The 21,779-nt window shown below is 36.8% G+C and overlaps 1 protein-coding gene across 1 annotated transcript; it reads right to left on the bottom strand.

Moving 5' to 3' along the window:
- Nucleotides 1-599: 599 nt before the first annotated feature.
- Nucleotides 600-20,901, bottom strand: LOC140145109 (uncharacterized). Its single transcript, XM_072166891.1, has 15 exons — nt 20,821-20,901; nt 19,135-20,381; nt 18,220-18,276; nt 16,986-17,033; nt 16,175-16,417; nt 15,317-15,433; nt 14,253-14,374; nt 13,581-13,727; nt 10,925-11,321; nt 10,474-10,628; nt 9,930-10,070; nt 7,485-7,594; nt 6,289-6,560; nt 5,371-5,449; nt 600-2,324 (listed from the first exon to the last, which is right to left on the bottom strand). The coding sequence occupies exons 1-15, from the start codon at nt 20,856-20,858 to the stop codon at nt 1,616-1,618; spliced, it is 3,882 nt and encodes a 1,293-aa protein (XP_072022992.1). The 5' UTR covers nt 20,859-20,901; the 3' UTR covers nt 600-1,615.
- Nucleotides 20,902-21,779: the final 878 nt, after the last annotated feature.

The following is a 21,779-nucleotide window of genomic DNA, read 5'->3' as shown; positions in this document are numbered from 1 at the left end:
TTACAATATCGTTGTATTACGTCATGACACGGGGGAGTGTGCTCAAAAGATGTAATGTTGCAATTATTATAGTGTGATCACGTCGTCTTCTCACCTGAGAAGAATTAACTTCATCTCAGCTTCTCACTGTGTACAACATGATCTGTGATAAAATACACCTTTAATAGCAATGTTATCAGATCATTTCGCAAGGAGACGAACATTTGTGATCGGTTGAAACATAATGTAAAACATCTGTAATCCAACACAGATTTTGCAAGTGGTGACATATTTTACACGGGCAGATCATTTTGAGACATTTAATTGTTCAGTTTCAACGTTTCGCACTAAATTCAACTGTACATAAAAGGGAACACGCTCGCTTAGGCCGTGTAAAATTAATATTATGGTCCTCTTACTCTCCCTCCTCAATTTCTGGGATTTGTCAGATTTTTTTTTTTTTTATAGATTTTTCAATTTTTTAGACTTTGGAATGATTTATGAAATCTTCATACATATAAATAAGTTTATTAGAGAACAAGCATCACTTCCAAGTCTTTTGTGGTACTCTAGGGGTTTATCCTCAGAATCTCACATTTGAAGAAAAAAAAAGGGCCTCATCGTTTCCTCGAGCACTGTTGGAGAAGACCAAAAACTACTGACAATGCTAATTTTACATTGAAAAAAAACAAAAACAAAAAAAACACCTCCCTCCCTCATCAATTCATGAAAATCCTCTGGACGAGAACCAAAACATTAATTTTATACGGCCTTATATAATCGAATTCTACATGTATATTGCTATTACCGAATGCGTGCAAGTCAACACAAATGAATATTGTTGTAGTGTTTACTTTCATCGCATCACTGGTGCAGTGCTACTCAGCAAACATCAAGACAATCCAGGTAACTCTTTTTAACTTAACCAAGGAACAGCAGGTTTGTCACTGTATATAAAGTCTGCACAAAAAGTAACTCAGCTGTTATATGTACGCCTATAGATTCAGAACTAATAATTATTTTCACAATATTTCAACAGAGCGAGAAGGATGATTTATTTACACGCATTTTGATACCCCATTCGTCAAATGTCGTTCAATATTAACAACACAGTAGTGCTTTTACAGAAAAATACCCGAATTTAAAAGTTGCAGTTTACAGCGATCAATGGTCATAATACCAGCACTGTAAACACGTAAAGCCCGCCATTGTCTTCGCGCTTACTTCAAATCAATACAAATAACTGCAACTTTTAAATTGGGGGTATTTTTCTTTCAAAACACTGCTGTATTGTCAATATTGAACACAATTGGACAAATGGGGTATCAAAATGCGCGTAAATAAATCATCCTTCTTTTTATGTTGAAATATTGTGAAAACAATTATTAGTTCTGAATCTATTTCTTTATTTATAACAACTGAGTTACTTTTTGTGCAGACTTTAGTTCACTTTAGCTTTTTTCAAGATGAGGTCAATGACAGCTGACTTCAAAGGGGAAAGTATATGTCCCGATGTTATTTTAATTATTAAAGGGTATATGCTTGGGACTATAAAAGGGTATATGCTTGGGAGACTCAAAAGAATTTGTGCTACCTTATTACAAGTAATGTAAAGTAGTGTTAATGAGCTTGTACCTCAACATTTCTTCGAGGAAGAAGAAGCTGACGATTTTTGTGATGACGTTTTAGTGTGTTCGACTAATAACGGTGAAGCAGGGTCTGCTTGTGGTTCAAGATTATGATCATGGTCATCGGGATGATGATAATCGTTATCAATATGAGATAGCTCATACTCTGGTACACCAGCCGCGAAATTTGTATATGAACCTCCACGACCATGTCCAATATGGTATTCCGTAGTTGGTATAATAGTATCGAAATCGTCCATCTTTCTGTTCAGATTGGTCGTGAATCTTGTCTGTGATCTGGATAGAGCCGTGCTATGTGTTTCATGGCGGGAAGATGACGTACCTTGTGATTTGGGGTTACAAAAAGGAAACACAGTTTTGCGGACATCTTCTTGTCTGACGCAAAACAGAAGAAAGATGACAACACCTTGGAGAGAGTTACAAACACAGAAAATGATGGAGAAGACGAGTTTGGCGCCCTCTATCGCCAAGAACCCAGACACCCATGTTAATCCCATCAGGACAGAGATAGTCAGTGCGTGCCAGAATCGTTTGGAGATCACATGGATTTTAGACTGCTGTGTGACGTTCCCGCCTAAATTTGCTTTGCAGAGGTGAGTCATTACCCATACAAACGTTATCATGTTGTATAGGAGAAGAAGGCCAACGGGTACCACCAAACCGTAGTAAAACACGGGTCCAATCGCAACAAAACAGCTGTAAATATAATAACAATTATTAAAGGTGAATTAATCAGCCGGTAAGTAGTATTAACTTTCCTTTATCAATTCGCCGTCGTGTGACGTTAAAATTGATCGTTGCCAGATCGAGGGTTTAGAACCAGAAAGCCTCAACTCACAATCACCTGCTCCCACAAAATGAGCATAAAGATACAGTCCATTACTCATGACAAAACTGAATAGAAAACAAACGACATTGTGGAGGAAATATTAATTTTTGAAGACCAAAACAAGGAGCCAACTTTATGCTCATTTTGTGAAAGCTGGTCATCGTGAGTTACGGCTTTCTGGTTCTGAACCCTCGATGTGTTTGGAACCACGTTCAAAATGATCACAACATAAAGTCAGTGGGTTGCTAGTAGGTGTGCATCTGACTAGCTTGCGTCTGACGTCATCTCTCAATCCAACTCGGGCACGGTTTGTTTATGAGTGTCGTGATGATTGAGTTCCAAAAACGACGTCAAAACAACGTGTGGTTCATTTGTACCTTCAAATATACAAACCGCCTCAGAAGTTAGGTATTAAATAGGAAACCTTCTTTTTGTCAACAATGCCTAGAAAAGTTGTTTTTTGCCTTGTGTAAAAGTCCCGACACTGTCAAGGGAAGCGGGGAGTTTACTTGACACTGACGTCAGACGCAAACTAGTATTTTTAAAATATCTTCGATTATAGGTAATGGGTTTATGATCAAAATTTTGGGATAATCCGTATTTTTCGCTTTAAGGTTACACGAAGAAACGTATAAAAAACGTATAAAAGACGTATAAAGTTGTTCTCTAAAACCGCGTTTTCTCAGCAATCAAATATCGCAGTGAGTCAAATGTTGGTGCATGGATGTATCTTAACATTATTTTTGTGTGTTTATACACATTTTTAAAATCCGTTTGAAAATCCTTCGTTTAAATCATTTTTACGCACCATGTTCACAAGATCAAAAACACGTTCCATGCAGTTTTTTCAAATATTCGCTCCGTATAAAACTACGCCGAGTGATTGTTTTCTCCTTTTTGTATTGTACTACAAATCGACCAAAGAAATAATGTTGCCATGGGGAAGAACCAAAAACAGTACCGATTAAATTTTATTAGCCCGTTTTTGGGAACAATTTTCGAGAATCTTGTACCACAAAACACTGTTATGTTACATTATCGATATCTGGATTGTGCAACATTGATTTTGATTTCTAACTGCCTACATTATTTCTCAAAAGTATGTCGATTCCTTTACCATTTGAATTTCACTCCAAATTTAAGCTACTTTTGCAAAAATCGAGGTTTTTCGCCATCGATACCTCCGACATTTACAGCGGTGATGAGATTGTTTATCATAAGAGCCTGGTATGCACTATTCCATAATAGTCAGTTTGAGATCAATCGATTTCACAGATCACTCTGTAGCTCAATCGGTTAGCGCGCTCAGACTCACGTTCGACTATATAATACTACAGTTTTGAGCTGGAAAACTTTGGTACGTGTTCGAGTCCCTCTGTGGTCCATTCCATCTATTTTATTTTATTTTATTTTTCTCTCACTTTTTTCTTGTTCGTTTCTTTCTTTCTGACTGCAGCGATTGATTGTTTTTGCCTTTTTTTTTCATTATATAATTCAGAAATTTTTAGGCTATACTAGTCTAATAGGCGCGGCTTATGAATATATTTTTACAAATTAGATTAACAAAATATTTGTTGTTGGTTTTGTTACTGTTGTTGTAGTTATTGTTGTAGGCCTATATATTGCATAATCAGGGTATAAATAGGCATACTAGGCCTATTATAGCCTATAGAAGCAAGTTGATTTATTTCACGACAGATATCATCCAGGATAATTTTAAAATTGAAAATTTAGAAAATCCAAAGGAAAATTGCCGAAAACGGCTGCCCACAATCACACCCCCTCCCCATCAGCCCATATGGTCCTATCATGGTCGCCCCTTCCCTATCCCTGCAACATATAGGATGACTCACGAGCCGCGGTTTGTCCGTGGCCCTAGTTCAGATTGAAACACTATTGTACGCGTGAGTTCATTCTTTTCTGCATGGCTGTTTCCATTATTAACTTACGCCCCTCTGGAATCAAGCCTTGAAAATCAATTGTATTTAACCTTAATGAGAACTCCATTATCTCTGATGGGCTATTCTATTTAACATCCGCACTCCCCATGTTGAAGATTTTGGAAATATCTTACACAGGGTGAGTATGAATTTCAAATGGAATGAACACATTGGGCAGCCCCGTTTCAATTTTATACACCTGATGATAAAGATTTCCTTGAATCTTCCACTGAGGGAGGGCGAGTTTCAAATGGAGTTGCTAGTGTGTTCATCCTATTTGAAATTCATACTCCTCTGTGGAAGATATTTTCAACATCTTCCACAGGAGTTGTGTGGATTTTAAATGGAATAGCCCAATGTGTTATCCTTGAATGACACTAATAACGGTATTCATACGAACTAAAGGCTGTCAGCGTGATGTCATATGCCGCCATCTTGTGGGTACACGCTGCGATGGTCGTTCGATCTACATGCGTGAACAGCAAAATCACCGTGTCGATGCGTGCATAACAGCTGCGTGGCAAACTGCGCCCTGCGCGTATTGTCCGACGCATGAACACACGTATCATTTCTAGCCACAAGATCGCGAAAGGCTGACGGCCTCTATTCAATGAAGCACACATCTTGTCTATCTAGGAAGTGAAACATGCTAATGAGGCCGGTCGACTGCATATCCGTCAGTACACGCTCTTTCAATACGGAATAAATGCTAACCTCATCGTGACATCATCCAAGCAGCTAAGTTCATTTCCCATTGAAAAAGCGTGTATTGACGGATATGCAGTTGACCGTTCTGTAATGACATATGACATTGGTATGGCATCCCATATTTTTAATCTGAATGCTCCCTTATTTCTCTGGAATAGCCAATATTAACACAACATGCTATACTCCATAATGACAGAATAACGGTGTCCCATATAATTTCCATGTGGTAACGGTATCCCATTAATAATTCTCATGCAATACTTACTAATCGAGGTGATCATAATATGGCCAGCTGAGGCCCACCGAAAGACCAACACACAATCCTGTAACAATCAATGGAACCCCTAGGTACAAAAATATAGAACAGGCACTATCAAAAGAAAGGTTACAAAAAGTGTTGTCACAATCTGTGGAGGCTCTGTGGCTCGGGCCAAACACAGCAACTGTGAAAACTGACTACTTCCTACTTCATGATAATCATGAAGTTACCATGCACATTTCTCTGTGAAGAGGCATCATAGCGCATTTCATACAATGATCTCGTTTGACCTTTGATCTTGCTGACTCAAAGGTACCTCTGCCCAATTAAAAAGGTTCCTTTAGCAACGACACAAATGCATCAAATCAACGCTCATTGTCCAATTATGACCTCTTTTTTATCAAATGATGCATCTTTTTAGCGAAATTAATAACAATTAATTATTCACAGGTCATAAAATTAACTAATTAGAATATTTATAATGTTAATATCATAAAATATTTATTTAATAATTAAAGTATTATTCTCGATAGGTGATAGTTTAACTGTATTAAAACTGTTGCAAGTGCACAAATACCTTACAAATTTGTAATGCCGAATGTGGGCACGGTGGCGCAGCGATACGTACTCTGCCGCGCATTAGATGTTTTTCCGAGTTCGAACACCGGCTGTGCACTTGAGCAAGGCGCTTTACCTCGCTGGCTTCTTTTTACCTATAGGTGAAAAGAGGAGCTGTTATGGATATTGCATTGAGCGCAGCCCAAAGGTATGAGCATCCCATGCGCATTGTATAGCAGCTGATATATAATACTAACGGCAATGGAATAAATGTAAAGCGGTTTGAAACACGTGAAAGGCGTTGTATAAATTTATTTTAATGCCACCATTTTTATATAAAAAAAAAAAAAACTAGCAGGTCCTTACCCCAAGCAACCACAAATGCTTTCTTCACAAAATGTTCCGGTTCTACGTCAAACATTCTGACTACATTCAGATACAGATTATACGCCTCCACGGTCATCCAAGAAAGACTTGCAAGGGTTAACCATTGCAATATGGCGGCAATAGACATGCATAGAGTGCGATGAGATACGAGATCAATGCCAACTAGAAACACGGTGTAGAGAAGTAGCAGTGATATACAGAGGTGAACGTGAATGATTCGTGGTGTTGCATTGACTCCTGTTCGTAAACGTCTGTGTGTAAGATGAAAAAATGAACTTATGGACCATTACTATGATTGGCATTTTCCTGCCATTGATGGAGTGCATCGATATCACGTTTGTAAAATAAGAAAAACGAGGACAAGAAGGGTATCACGTGATTATAAAATAACGGAAGCGAGGACAAGAAGGGCGTGATATTGATGTTTAGTCGATCTACTCCAGGAAAGCACCAATTATAAAGACAATCCATAAACATTAGGAAAGACGATCGACCCAGCAACCGGCATTAGATTACAGTGTTTGTCAATTTAGTCAATAGGAGAGGACTGGGTTTGTCTTCATGGTTAAGTAAAGAACTTCCTCAGTGGGTGAAACTTTGAGATGTTTGAATCCCGGTCCTTTGTAGCCTATTTAATGTCAAGTTTGAGGGAACTTAACACTGTGTTATTCGTTTATCGTAGTTAAATGTGATATCTATTCTTTCATTAACATTAGGTTAGAGCTTACTTATTTTGCCAATGGTATGAGTAAAATGCATCCTACATATATACATTCTTCATTCTATATTTTACAGTACAGTAGCATATAGTGTGTATGCAATTTACAGGAAAAGTCGAACTATAGTTTGATCAGCTCGTAATCGGCGGGCCTTATAACATCGCGTATTAATATTTATATTTTGTATTTCGAGAACTGTCTTGTGACATCTTGCCAGAATCGTCGCAAATTATTCATGTAAGTCCTATACGTTGTCTATTTTCTTTAAGGCGCACAATATAGACCAGACAGATCAACTATATCACTCATGGGTCTACTTTTGGGCGCAGTGGTAAAATCCTAACAATTCCCGCCGATAACGAGCTGATCAAACTATAGTCTCGAAATGCAACGGAAAAACGTCGGAGTACATAATTGCCCTGCGTGGTAATAAAACATTCAATATAGAGAGCCTACCTGAAACAGATGAATATGAGGATGGTGATGAGAAGAGCACATATTGACAGTCCACATCCAACCTTACTGATAATGTCCAAAATGAAATGACTTTCCTTGTAAGTAGGATCCTGTTGAGTTTACAGAGTACGATATATTGTGATCCTTTTACAGTCCGTTGGTTCGATTGGATTTTACATAGTAGTTGGTTCAAACATGCATCAGTTACGTAATCACCCTAATTATTTCGAAGTATTCCCTTTCATTTGTATCATTTATCAGTTGTTCTTGTTACATAGATTGGTGAATAAATATACTGCGCCAATAAAGTATCCTTACACTTGGAAAAAAAATCACAATTTCCAAACTGAACAATATTGTAGTAAATTTCTTGTTTTTAATAGATGCACTATCTGATCCTGCACATTATGACACCACATTGAATCCAATGTGACTTCAAGAAGTAAAGTTACAAGCATTTGATTAGATGACGGTCCAGTTTTAAAAGTGACAAACTTGAGAGTGGTGAATGGCTAATTTATGCGTTTGGCTTTAATTTAAAACAAAAGGAACAAAAGAAAACTGAAACAAAAGAACTGATAAATAAAATGAAAGTTATGAAAAGTACGGGGAGCAAAAACTGAAATAAAAACGGCTTTAAATAACGCTTCATTGAAGAAAGTGTGTTGTCTCTTTGTTTCGCTTGTTGGAATCTTTTTGTGCCTTGTATAGGTCAGTTTGTCACTTTTAAAACTGGACCTTCGTCTATTCAATTGTTTGTAACTTTACTTCTTGAGGTCACGTTAGATTCAATGTGGTGTCATAATGTGCAGGATTAGATAGTGCAACTATTAAAAAACAAATTTCGATAATGTTTTGTGATTGTTGCTACACAACGTAAACAATCGGTAACAGTGTTAACTGTACGACAGTTAGTTAACTTTGTCGAGCAAAATTTAAAGGATGACTCCGGCAAGCACAACACTATGCCTTATGTGTAAGAAAAATAATTGTCAAGCACGAATCACGTGGTTTTATTTAAAACAAACTCATAGTGACCATAAAAACGAATAAAACATCCGTCTCTCAACACGCCGAAATTGTCGAGTGCAATGACGTCCCAGTATTACAATGAAGGCTGACGACAATTGAACACAAATAACATTACGTCATTGCATTTAGACAATTTCGGTGCGGGAATTTTGAATATCGCGTGTTGAGAGCCGATTGTTTTTATTCGTTTTTATGGTCAACATGAGTTTGTTTTAAATAAAACCATGTGATTCGTGCTTAATAATTATTTTTCTAAAATATACGGCAAAATGTTATGATTGCCGGAGACTCCCTTTAACTAACATGAGAAAAGAATACCTACTATTTATATAGGCTAAACTTGGAATAATTTGAGTGAACTTTTATAATAAACGTTTACTCAACAAAGTTACCGGTTGCATGGTTGATTAACGGTTGCATATTAAGTTACTTAACGTTGGTGAATATCGTAACATTTATGCAACGTTTTTTGTATTTTCCACTATGATTACATTGCACCAAATTGGCATTCAGGAGCATTCATCATTGCTTCGCACGGTAAAGAACCAACAGTCAATCAATTCTAACATGTTCCAGTCGATAGTAGGGTTCAACTTTTTTTTAATAGTTGGCAACATGGAATGGAATGGCTGAAACTTTTTGTTCTGTTTTAATGAGAATTTCCCACCATTTTTATCCGGTATCTGACCATGACTGAAATGTGACTCTTTAAAGATATGATATTAAGTATTTTCTTAAAACAATTGAGCCATATATTAGAACACTTTAGAAAGCATGGCTCAGTGGTTATAGTTTTTGGTGCATAAGGTCCCGGGTTCGATCTAGAAAAACAATGCCTAGATTTTAATTTAGACTGCCGGTGCATTTAGTGTTGGGTATATGAACCTTGAGAGAATTCCGTCATTCGGAGGGGACGTTAAGCCGTCGGTCCCGTGAACAGAAGAGCCATACCTAGTACATGTAGCTCACAGCCAGTTTTGAGAAGAGAAGGGTGTTAAGCCCTGACTGTTTCCGTCCTGTCCTAATGGAACTAAGCTTCATAACTGGCTTTCTTGGGTATTCCAGGGTTGCCAAACCCGAACGAATCCAATAAAAAACAAATAGTCCGAGGACACAGTACACATGTTTACAATGAGCTAGGGATATACTTCACATATCGGGCACCTTTATATTTAACAAGTATGGCTATAAACTGCTCGGCCAAAATACAAGTAGGAAAAGTAATTTTACCCTATCATGATCAATAATTTACCAATTGTACGAAAAATACACTGAATACCTCTGTCAAAATTACATAGACGTTATATCACCATGAGACTGAATGAGTCTTGTTGAAGCGATAGTAAAATGTTGCGGGTAAAATAAAGAGGAAATCGGCGCAGTTTATCGCTTTTACATAATAATTTTTCTTACCACAAGAACAGCAAAGTTGGTTAGATGATTGCAATGACAAACCGTTCTGAGACTTGTAGAGTTAACCAACTGGCAACCTGTCTGTGACCAATCCTCGTTATCAAAATCCCAAAATACACACACTGGGTTTTCTCCTGTTATCTGTATTTTAGAGTAAACCAATGAGAGTATTACTTAAAATAACGAATTACTTAAACCAATGTTGATACAACGATTTTAATACTTAGCCATTCGTCTTTATATTAACACGTAATACCATAACGAAATGGATAATAAATACGTCAGAAAACAATTGCAAGTTCATGTAGGTAGTTTCTATCACGTCAAATGCTTTCTTATAATCACATTTCATTATTTTATATCGAAACTGATGGATAGGCCATATCAATCATTTTGATACAGCCTGACTGTGTTTACGTTTTCTCCGATAAACATTGTTTTACTTGCCATTCAGATAGCCTCATTTGAAATTCACACTACTTGTGTGGGAGATAAAGGTGATGTCTTCCATTTGAGGTGTACTGGAATAACGCATAATACTCACTGTAAATTCTAAAACAACTGGGTCTTGAAGTTTGTTGACGTTCAAATTGCCTCCAACTATCGCTGACAAGATGTCACTGCTCACCGTTTTATTGGATTGGTAAGATGGGAATAGAGTGGCCGTGTTGTAGGCGACGAAATTAACACCAATAGTATCTAAGAAATTATTAAAGTCGTTCGATCATATTAAAACGTCCTATTAAAGTACCTAAAACTGATAAGGAATATGGACATTGTGATTAAATTTATTAGAAACACACTTGTTCACGAGTATTTTTAAATTACTTTAAAAACAAACAAACAAATAGTCAGTATAGTAAACAAACAATTTGTATGGATTAACCTATAAATAAAAAAGTGTGTTCACCTATATGATACATATAATAATATACACCTTTCCAGAGGTTGCAAGCGCACGGCAGCTTGAGCTAGTGAATGGCAAAATGGCTTACCGTTTCGGCTAACGTTAAAAACAGACGCTGGTAGAGAAATAGATGACCTGATTTCCATGCCCACAATCTCACTATTACTTTCATACACTTTGATATTTTCCTCCGTGAAAGTATTGTCGCTGTTGTCTTTATAATTATCACTTAAAACGGCAAAGTTCAACCTTGCAGTAGCGTTTCCTTGTGATGACTTAGTCGCTGATGATAGAGCTATGTTTGATTCAATGACAGGATCAAAAGTTTGTCCGGTGTTTGCAATTCTTGTTATCTGCTCCTCAAAGGCTATCAGAATGTTACTCAAGTGAGGCCCTTTTGTGGCAAGTTCATCTGGTGTTGTCGTAGCATGTTTATTTGTGGTCGTGACGACATTGTTGACGATAGCTACCACGTCCGTTATAACCTGTTGGTTGAATTATTCGTAAAGTTTAATTAAGCTAATGTGTGATGTGCCCTGAGTAATTTAATTTAATTATTTAACTTTGTTTACAATCTGAAAGTATGTCATGAGATGGGAAACCCCTTGTACATGCAAGATAATGGTGTGGAAAGTCATTTTGGAATTCCCCCAAAATTATTGTAAACAAAGTCAGATCTATGTTTGGAACTTGGAAATCCCCAGTTCAGTGTATTGCACCACAGAGGGGAAAAACCCAGGAAGTGATGTAATGAGAAAGGTGAATGTGTATAATTAATATTGGAAAATCCCAATATTGCAGCAATGTTGTGAAAATGTGATTGAAGTAATGGTTTATTAATAGATGATGGGTTTTTTTGCATGAGTACTGGTATAAAAAGCTTGAGGCTTGAATTTGGACTTTACAGAATGTCATGGGAGATTGTGAAACTCCACATGTGTGTGATGGTCTTCGTGCTTCAAAAGAGAAGTACATTTTAACCAGTTTACATAGCCAATAATTGAGCTAATTTTAATACAGCAACGAAGGAGATAGCGAGCAAACAAATGTGATCTTCCTCATCGAAGGATTAAAGTTCTTCTGTCGAATTGCTGGAATTTGCTGGTATTTTGAAGACAACACATCTGTCAAATACAGCGGAGCAGAAAGAAGCCTGTTCCCTGGAGAAAGAGTAATTGGTAAAAGAAACACCATATTTGGAGAAAGCGGCGCAAGGAGATTTAATATTTGGAGAAAGCAGCGCAAGAACAAAAGTGATTGGAGAAAGCAGCATCATTTTTCGTGTGAGGATTTAATACGCAAGGATATTTATAAACGCAAGTGTACACTGGATTTCGTTGATTTTCACAGGACAAGTGAATAAGGATATATTACATCAGTCGTCCAGAACATTGCAAGAACTCTAGGATCACCAACAAGAAGACAGCTGGTTAAGTACTGACCCAGCAAACACAAAACGTTTTCAACATCATTCGCAAATGGTTATAAAAGGTTGTCAGAAAACGTTTAAATGTCGGGTTATATAAAGGGTATATTAAGAGTATAAAACGTTTTCATAACCTTAAAAACATTTTTGATAATCTACTGCTCAGCAAATAAAAATGTTTTACAGAAAACGTTTAAATGTCGGGTTATATAAAGGGTATAAAAACGTTTTAATAACATTCCAAAAACATTCTTGAAAACTTGATACAAAACATTCTAAACAGAATGTTATTTTGGGGTTGAAAAATATTTTTCGAAAAATGTTTGCCCAAAATATTTTCAATAACGTTTTAAAAACGTTTTCATGACCTTTATATAACCCGACATTTAAATGTTATTAAAAGGTTTTGAAAAAACATTTTAAGAACATTTCTGTGTTTGCTGGGTTCAAATGTTTTAACATAATGTTATTTAAGTATTGACACAACATTTGGCAAAAATGTTTGCAAAAATAGTTTACAATAACATTTTTGAAAACATCTAAAAATATTGTTGTAGTGTGTTTTCATACAAAACGATTTAAAACGTTATCATGACCTTTATATAACCCGACATTTTAATGTTATTAAAACGTTTTTACCTAAACCAAAAGCCAAAATATAACTTATTTAAAACGTTTTTAAAACGTTTTTGTGTTTACTGGGGATAGAGTAAAACTGTCATTGTGTGATTTTATTGTATATGCGATATTGTTATTATATGTACCAATCATACTCTGTTTTCAATTAAAGACTTAGATTTTGTTAGCTTAAACAAACAGTGTATTTGTGTTGTGCATTTGTGTGAGTTCGGGTAAAAGGTGATTTTGGCCTTGAGTCAAGTACGACTCGTAACAAATGTAACAACCTATGCCAGATCTGGAAGTCTGTTCTATTAATGAAATTTAAGCTGCGAGTCTTCAGTGCAACAGAAAAGGCTGGATAACTGTTACACATGAATGCTTAGGGCAGTGTACAAATTCCACTGGCAACAGCGCAAATGTAACATAGAGAGCTGTATGGCGACGTCCTCAGACTCTCAGAGAAGATCAGAGAAAGAAGGGCAAGCTTTGCTGGACACTGATTTAGGAGAAAGAGTGAACCTCTTGCCAATCTGATCAATTGGACACTCATGCATGGAGCAAGAAGAAGAAGAGGAAGAGGAGGAGGAGTTAGCAACATATCTTCAGCCATTGATTCATCCAAATTCAGTTACGAAGAATAAGATAAAAACACATGAACAGGAAGAATAAGAACAACAAAATATAGTTAATCATTTACCTCAGAAGTAACTGTTTCTACATCAGCAATATGGCGGATAGTATCTGCAACATCTTCAACATCTTGTATCGTTAATTCATCAACATCATCAGTTACACTGTGTAAAGCCTCAGCAACACTTTTCGCGTTACTTTCAACAACATCGGTCTATATAGACAATAGATACAGTAATGTGATTCAGACTGTCTCGAGTCCACTAGTAACAATTTAACACTTTCTTCATTAACTCTTGATTGGTGTCGCCTGGAGACGACAAATTTCAAATTTTGTTAGATCAAAAATTTCAGAATTGTAAATTTTCATGACTATATTTATTATTAGCATGCAAAATGTATTTAAATGAGTACAAACAACCCTAGTATTGGTTCAATGGTTCTTACTTAAGATTGCTCTTGATATTTTGGAAAAGTATCTTAAAATTATGTTGAAGCCTATGGGTAGCAATTATATCAGTTTTATTTCAATATGTTACTTATATTAATATAATAACAATAAAAAATGAAAGGAAAAATAATGTTACTAATCATCATAATAGTAATAATTAAAAACAAACCTTTCAGAGGAAATTATTGTTTATTTTTCATTTTAGCAATAATATCCATCAGTAAAATTGATTAAGCAGTCAAATAATGTCAACATAATTACATCAGAAGCACGTTCTTTTGTTTATACCTCGGATAGTTTCTGCAGATCTATTTCGTCATCTCTTCCACAGCTAGTAATAATCACTGGAAGCCATAAGGCAATTCGTTGTTCATCAGGTACACACAAGCGATAAGCGAGACCCTTGCCACCTGTATCACGTATCAGAAAATAAATCGATATAATTGTTAATGTTTATATAGATGAGGTAGCAAGGATGAATTTGTATTCAAAATGGACGACGCACCATATGGAAAAGTAGTCTCTTTTGCTCAAATAAAAGGGGTCCCACAGTTAAGCAATGGGAGAAAATTGTCTTTTTTCACTTTCAACTTCAATTATTATAAAGGGAAAGTCTCTTATTTTTTGGCTCACTCTTAATTGTCTAATGTATATATTAAACTTTACTTTCCCTGATTTTCAAGGAAATCTGATGAAAGACCTCGTCGTACAGGAGCACTAAACACCGCGAGGTATTCCCAAAATCTCACTCGATTTACGGCGAAATACACTGACATGCACCCCGTGTCATTAAAGTAGCGTGCTATAGACGGCCCTCACTTGATAATAGTCAGTCCGATTGACTTGGCTCAAACGGTATTTCCTAGAAATACTTTGCCAGATTCTACTCTCTAAAAAGGAATCTGATTGGTTACAAAATGCCGTCGTACCGTAGGAAAACCCATACCCTCTTCCGTACAGCCCTGCTTAGTGTGTTGTGTGGTAATGTATGCATTGTGCATTGACCTTGAACGCCTCTGTACACACAGCGGGCACACACTGGAGTCTAGTATAATTCATTTAAAGAGACTTTCATAGGAAAACTTGATTAATACATAAAGTCGTAATAATATTTTTACCAACAAATTCGTTAAAAAACATATTTTGGGATATTTTGTAAAAACAAATTCAGGGAAAAATTAATCTAGCAAATTTCTCCAAACAAATAATAATGCGCACCACAAACAAACATTCGAGGGAGCTTTGTTTTTCTTTTTCTTGCCTTATGAACGTGTGGAGAATTATGATAACAAAATGTATTATGAAAACTCAAATAATTGCGGACTGAATTTGTTGGGTTGGTGTTTACTTACGGTTCTCAGTGTCCACTTCGCATCTTTCGTTTGAAGGTACTGTTTGATTTCGTACCGCTGTCTGGGGCCACGAAAGATTCTGGGAACCAACTTGAATGGAGACTGCAGGACAGGCCGCTATTGATAGTAAGAATGCAAGTGTTCAAATGCTTATAAAAGAAAACCGGGTAGGCCTAAATGTGTGTTCTATAATAGATATGGTTTTAGATTACATTTTATATTTGAAAATAAGATTTGGAATTATTATAATAATATTTGTAGGCTTAAAATTGTTATTTTGTACTCGTCCAGTTTAGCACCAGTACTGGCCCAGTACGACGCCGGTGCCCAGCGCCGGTTTGCAAACATTCGCCCAATCACGGGAGCCAGCATTGGCAAAGTTAAGCATACAATGTTTGCTGGGCGGGTTCGATTGGATGTAAAGGAAAAAACAATTCAATAACCATTTGAATTGTCAGTTAGATGCAATGTATGACAAAGACCTTGCTGCCAGAGCAACTCCTGACAATCCATACATCTTTCATTTCCTTTGATGCTACTCGTAGCTAAAACATTGAATGGTTTAATAAGAATTATATTTTGAGTATATTAACTCATTGACTCATCTACCTGGGCCTATACCATTCTTCACCCCAATGTCACTCCCCTGATGTGGCAGTGACTCCAACGCGTTAAGGCAGCTGTTTCACTCTCCATCTATGCGGCATCTTTAATACGCCAGCGAATGCTAGCGATTTGAGGCTGCGTCCAATGAAGTGCACACTGACGTCACTACCACATCAGGGTGAAAAATGGTACATACATACTACTATCTTTTGCTCAAAATTTTAAACAAATAACCAAATTGTAACACCATACCTGTAATTTGAACGATGACCACACAGGTAGCTGTGTTGCCATGGGGATCCCAAGCTTTGTAAACAACCCGGTGATTACCAACAGGAAACTGTGTTGGTGGGTGATGTGAGCTTTTCCGGGCAACCTCTATGCCGGAATTGTCTGTGTATATGGGTTCTGACCATGTCACGTTTTTCACGGATTCATCTGTGGTTACATGTTGCTCCATAATGATAGGGCAAACTAGTGTTGGAGGTTCGTTATCTGTTAAAACATGGTAAAAACATCTAAACGTTTTTGTATATGACTTTTTTGTATATAAAACTTCTAGTAACATTTATATTGCTAGAGTTAGACACCTGAATAGAAAAATTATCATCCCGAATGACACTCTCTTCTGTGCTATGATGGTTACCATGTTACTTTATTGATAAGTCCTATATTCACCAACGTTTTGAAAACGAAGGTAATAACTAAATCAACCATGCTATATGGTCAAAATTGCTTCCAGCATGACACCTGTTACCAACTGTCAACATTTGATAACCAATTAGCGAAAGTCACTTCGTGGAAAGCTGGACTCAACAAGGTCATCTGATGTAACTGATCCCCATCTTAGTGTGTGAGCCTAACAAAACACCATAATAATGTTCAATTCTAGAAAATGCCTGCTGGCAATTGAACCGGCGTAGCTTTTGGCGGGAAAAGGTCATCGAACTTTGCACGGGGTCAAATTTCAAAATTGTTCAAATTGTGTTAAAACCATTCCAATGTATTCCTCTAGTCACAATGATTCCGAAAATGTATAGTTATATTCTAATGTCTTGCTTACCAGGTACACGCGTAGTTTGAAGATCTGTTGTCATGGTTGTGTAGGAAGCTACGAATAAAAAAAGACATGAACAATTTGCAAGATATTATAAAATTGTGAGTCTCAAAATATAAATTGACGATTCACTCGCAGCAATGCTTGTATAAGGTACATTTTATAATTGGTGTATTGACGCATTTGATTTAAATTCATATTGCAGCCAGAGCTAAATTGTGACGTTTCATGTCAAAAGGAGACACTTTTGGGCAGGAATGTAAATGGAGAAATAACCAAAATCTGCCTGGAGGTGATTTTTTCACAATTTGGGTTTATTGCGAATTTGTGATGTTATTAATGTTTAAAATATTATCTGATAGTTTTAGACCGGAATATAACTGTCATCTTGTATTTTTTGACACATTTTTCAAGGTAATTCCTACTCTCAACATTGTCAATAATATTTTTAAAGGCCGATATCTTAATTTCCAATTTTATAATACCATAACTTACGAACTCAATATCTTCGCTTAGGAATGTCCGATTTCATTGGGGAAAACGGCGTTGTGGAGCAAAATATCTCTATATTTAAGATACAGGTTGTATCAAAATGTTTGGTACCCATCAGTTTTGGATGTTTATTGACAAGCCTGTTCTTCAATATGCAACAATGGACTCTCTTGAAATGCCCATGATTTATAATTTAGTTGTATGACCTTTCATAACATTCATCTATAAATAAGGTAGCTCCTATGTTGCATTTTGTTGTGATGGTCTTGTCCATAATCACTGGAAACTTGATGGGTACCAATCATATTGATGCAGCCTGTATGTAAAAATCTTTAATTTGATAACCTGCCCAAAAGTGTCTCCTTTTGACATGACACGTCACAATTGTGCAAATTTGTGTCGTGAAGGTAAGTGGCCACGGAGATGGGGTCGCCTCATCTGTAAGGTTAGAACTTATGACATTTCATAATCCCATCAAATGTGTTCTTACCGGGTGGTTTTATGTGATCTTGATCTAGTAAATGCATTAACCTAGCACTGTTGACTTTTTTACACTTCGTGAAAGATCATGAAAGGTCTTTGTTCTTTAGAGAGATTCCACTTTTCAGGTTTTAGCCTGAATTCCCTCGTTTTCATTTATTTTCAGCCCGTTCAGCCTGTATTCACGTGGTTTGTTAGGTTTTTCTCACTAGTTTCAGGTTTTTGAGTGAAACTTAGTAGCATCTCTGTCTTTAACAAATGACCTTACCGCTAGCAATGGTTGTTATGATCGGCGTAGTCATGGTAACAGTAGTAGTTGCGTCCTCTGTGATGAATAAAAACAAATACCAAATCAAAGAAATACATACATCAGGTGGTCAGGAAATATTGAAGTCCAGAATAATGCATCTTTTGTCCTTATTTGTCTTTAAAGGATGTCTCCGGCAATCACAACATTATGCCTTATATGTTAAAAACAATTACCAAGCACGAATTACGTGGTTTTATTTGAAACAAACTCATATTGACCATAAATATCAATAAAAACAGCCGGGTCTCAACACGCGATGTTCAAAATTCCCACGCCGAAATTTTCTAGTGCAATGACGTCCTGGTTACTTGTGTTCAATTGTTGTCAGCCTTTATTGTATTACTTAGACGTCATTGTGCTGGTCAATTTCGCTACCCGGGAACTTTGAATATCGCGTGTTGAGAGACGGCTGTATTAATTCGTTTTTATGGTCAATATGAGTTTGTTTCAAATAAAACCACGTGCTTCGTGCTTGATAGTTAATTTCCTATCATATAAAGCATAAAGTTGTGATTGCTGGAGAAAACAATTGCCATGCACGAATTACGTGGTTTTATTAAATGTTGCCAACTAAATTTAAGATGCTAACGCATCAAGTTGCTAACGCCGGGAATCCAGGAATGAATGAAGGAATGAATGAATGAATGAATGAATGAATGAATGAATGAATGAATGAATGACATGACCTTATTCTTCCACACAGGGAGTGTGAATTTCAAATGAGGTTACCTGAACGTGTGACTCCATTTGTAATCTACACCCCCTGTGTATGAGATTAAGATCATGTTTATGATAGTAGATGTATGGATTTCAACTGGTATAGCCAAATTGGTTATTTGGCCTATCACATATAAACCGTTATCAGTTGCCTACCTTCATCAATGTAAAAACGTCCTAAATGCAAAAACGCAAACGTGTCTTGGACTGGTATTCCATAAATAATCACAAGAAATGTTACGTCTTCGTTGTGAGTCACAATGCTATGGCTACCAATCTCGACTCTACCTCTTACAACGCACACATTTCTCTCCTCCAGTGATAATCTATTCCATGTTGCCAATGATGTGGTTTCGTCCAGCAACAGCTCGTTAATGTGCTCACATTTTACAATAATATTAATATAACAATGAATAATAGTATTTGGATTTCCTCCATCAAATGCATAAAAAGTAACATTATTTGCATATGAGGATACCGGTGGTATTGTTACCATAGCAGCACCTCCAATTCTATCTGTGGCGAAACTTTTCATATATTGAGAAACATAAATTGGTCCATCAGAAGTGATATATATGACCTCGTCGCTTGTGCCTTCATATGTCTCGTATTTACTAAGACGACGCGTTTCTCCTTGATTTATAACAACTGTAACATTATCAGAAGCGCCTATAAGCCGATACGCATATCCTGAAGTTCGATTCAAAAATGGCGCCAGAACAAACTCAAACGGTGCACGTGACGCCGGAGGTATGGGTAGCATTTGTTCGATTATTGTTGCGCATGGACCACTCCCGACTGCCGGTACGTATGCGCAGGTCATTCCAGATATCACAGCAATTGACGAATTCGCACTAACGAATGACCCTGTTAAATCCGTTCCTTTGACTGAATTCTCGTAAAAGAAGCTCTCATACGGCTGGAGTACATAATCAAGTTCCCCACCAATACTTAATTCCACGTGTACAGAAGTCACTTCTGACAAAGCAGATATTGAGAAAAAGACCGGAAATTGTTCCGACCCAAAAACATGCGAATTTCCAATGATTAGATATTCATTGTCTAGAGCGTTAGTCGGGAGGACGGTAAAAGATTCGGCCCATGCACCATATTGGAAGTACACATTAACAGACACAGGGCACGTAGAGTTCACAATAACAGATGGAGTCAACTCATCGCCACGATTTGGAAAAACGTATCTAGGTAATGAAATTCCGATGCCTTGGGTAAGAGATGGTTCGATGACGTCACCATCTTCGAAGTTGAGGTCGGGTACTGTAATTACTACATGACAAGGGTGTGGTGACAATGTGGTGATATACACACGTACGGGGTGGCGCCATTTCTCATGTAACTCACTGGCATCGCAAATACAAATTTCTCTCCTACTGAATCTGGATACCCTACATGTACACACAAAGATATAAAGTATCAAGTATTATGACGTCATCGGGAATCAAGGTGTTTAACATCACAACCCAGCTGAAGTTCAGTGGCACTGACCGCAAAGTTGGTTGCTCCAATGTATGTTGGAATAATATGGTTGACTAGATTGAATTTAATCTCTCATTTTAACTGATTATGTTCTTATACAATAGCTGCGCCCATGTCCACATGGTGAATGTATAAATTCTAATTAAAGATATAGTGTACATGGCTGTTTATAGCTTAATGGCGGGCCAATATAGTCCAATTCTGGGCCACTTCCTTTGTTTGGCTATATCTCAAATTCCGAATTCCGTCTGAATTTGCTTGATCACATCACATATATACAAATCTTAAAAATATTTGGTAATCAATCCAACAATCTACCAAAATTCCCAACCTCCAATTTGTACCTACCTTTCACAGTCAAATACATAACGCTTAACAACATCCATAACTGAGCAGAAAACATCTTGCCGTTGTACTATATAATCGATATACACTCTGAGAAAATTAAAACGATATGAACATTTTAAATCACATTCTTAACAATATTTTTATTAGGTTCTTCATAGGCGTAAACCACTGGGGGGATCCCCAAATATGTTGATAAGGGGGGTCCATACAATCATCCTTCCAATGTTGACGCCTGTATTTGGGTTTCGGACCAAATTACCCTCATATTCGTAGCCTTAAAAGGGCCACTTTTTGCCCGCTTCTACTATTAAGCTTGTTCTGTTCGCCAAAGGTGCTGGATTCACTATACTTCAAGAAATTGTTTCCAACCCTATTTCTACATGTCAAAAAGAAATCTACGCCACTGTTATTAATTTTAATATTACTACTAATATTATCTGCAAAAGAGACCACGATTTAAATCTTCATGGAAGACGGTCGCCATTATTGTTAATTGAAAAAGGTAGAAAATATTGTAAAATAACAGATAGATACAAGTAATAAGCTTACCTTACTTAAATGATAACTGATCCTGTACAGATCCCAACTGTTTTGATAATAAAGTGTTGTACAAACTATTCTTGATGACTGTACAGCATTTCCGTTACGTCCTTGGTAGTCCACGCAGAAAACCCTGATGGAAACATCCCTTCAGTTCTAATACCCATAATGCATTTCCTTTTGCAGCATTATCACAAAATTAATGCACTCAGAACGCTACTGACCATCCATCCTCTATTGTTACGCATAGTCGTGCTGGAAGTCGATCGAGTCATGGTTGAAATCAACACAATTCTGAGACACACATTTTTGCTTTCAAATTCATTTTCTCGGTCAAATGAAAAACAATAATTGTGGGATTTTCATGTCAGATAAAACGATGATAGTGCTTGCATATACCTAACTGTAGTTAGGTTAGG

This window comes from Amphiura filiformis, chromosome 2 (assembly GCF_039555335.1).
Source record: "Amphiura filiformis chromosome 2, Afil_fr2py, whole genome shotgun sequence".
NCBI classification, from domain to species: domain Eukaryota; kingdom Metazoa; phylum Echinodermata; class Ophiuroidea; order Amphilepidida; family Amphiuridae; genus Amphiura; species Amphiura filiformis.
This window is presented reverse-complemented; position numbering and strand designations above follow the sequence as displayed.

What these genes read in the sequence shown, in the direction of transcription:
- LOC140145109 (XM_072166891.1), bottom strand. Translation starts at nt 20,858, where the DNA reads ATGGATGTTGTTAAGCGTTATGTATTTGACTGTGAAAG. An exon ending in CCAACTTTGCTGTTCTTGTG is followed by an intron (nt 7,595 to 9,929) that starts GTAAGAAAAATT and finishes TAAACTCAACAG; the next exon opens with GATCCTACTTACAAGGAAAG. An exon ending in CTCATATTCATCTGTTTCAG is followed by an intron (nt 6,561 to 7,484) that starts GTAGGCTCTCTA and finishes TCTTACACACAG; the next exon opens with ACGTTTACGAACAGGAGTCA.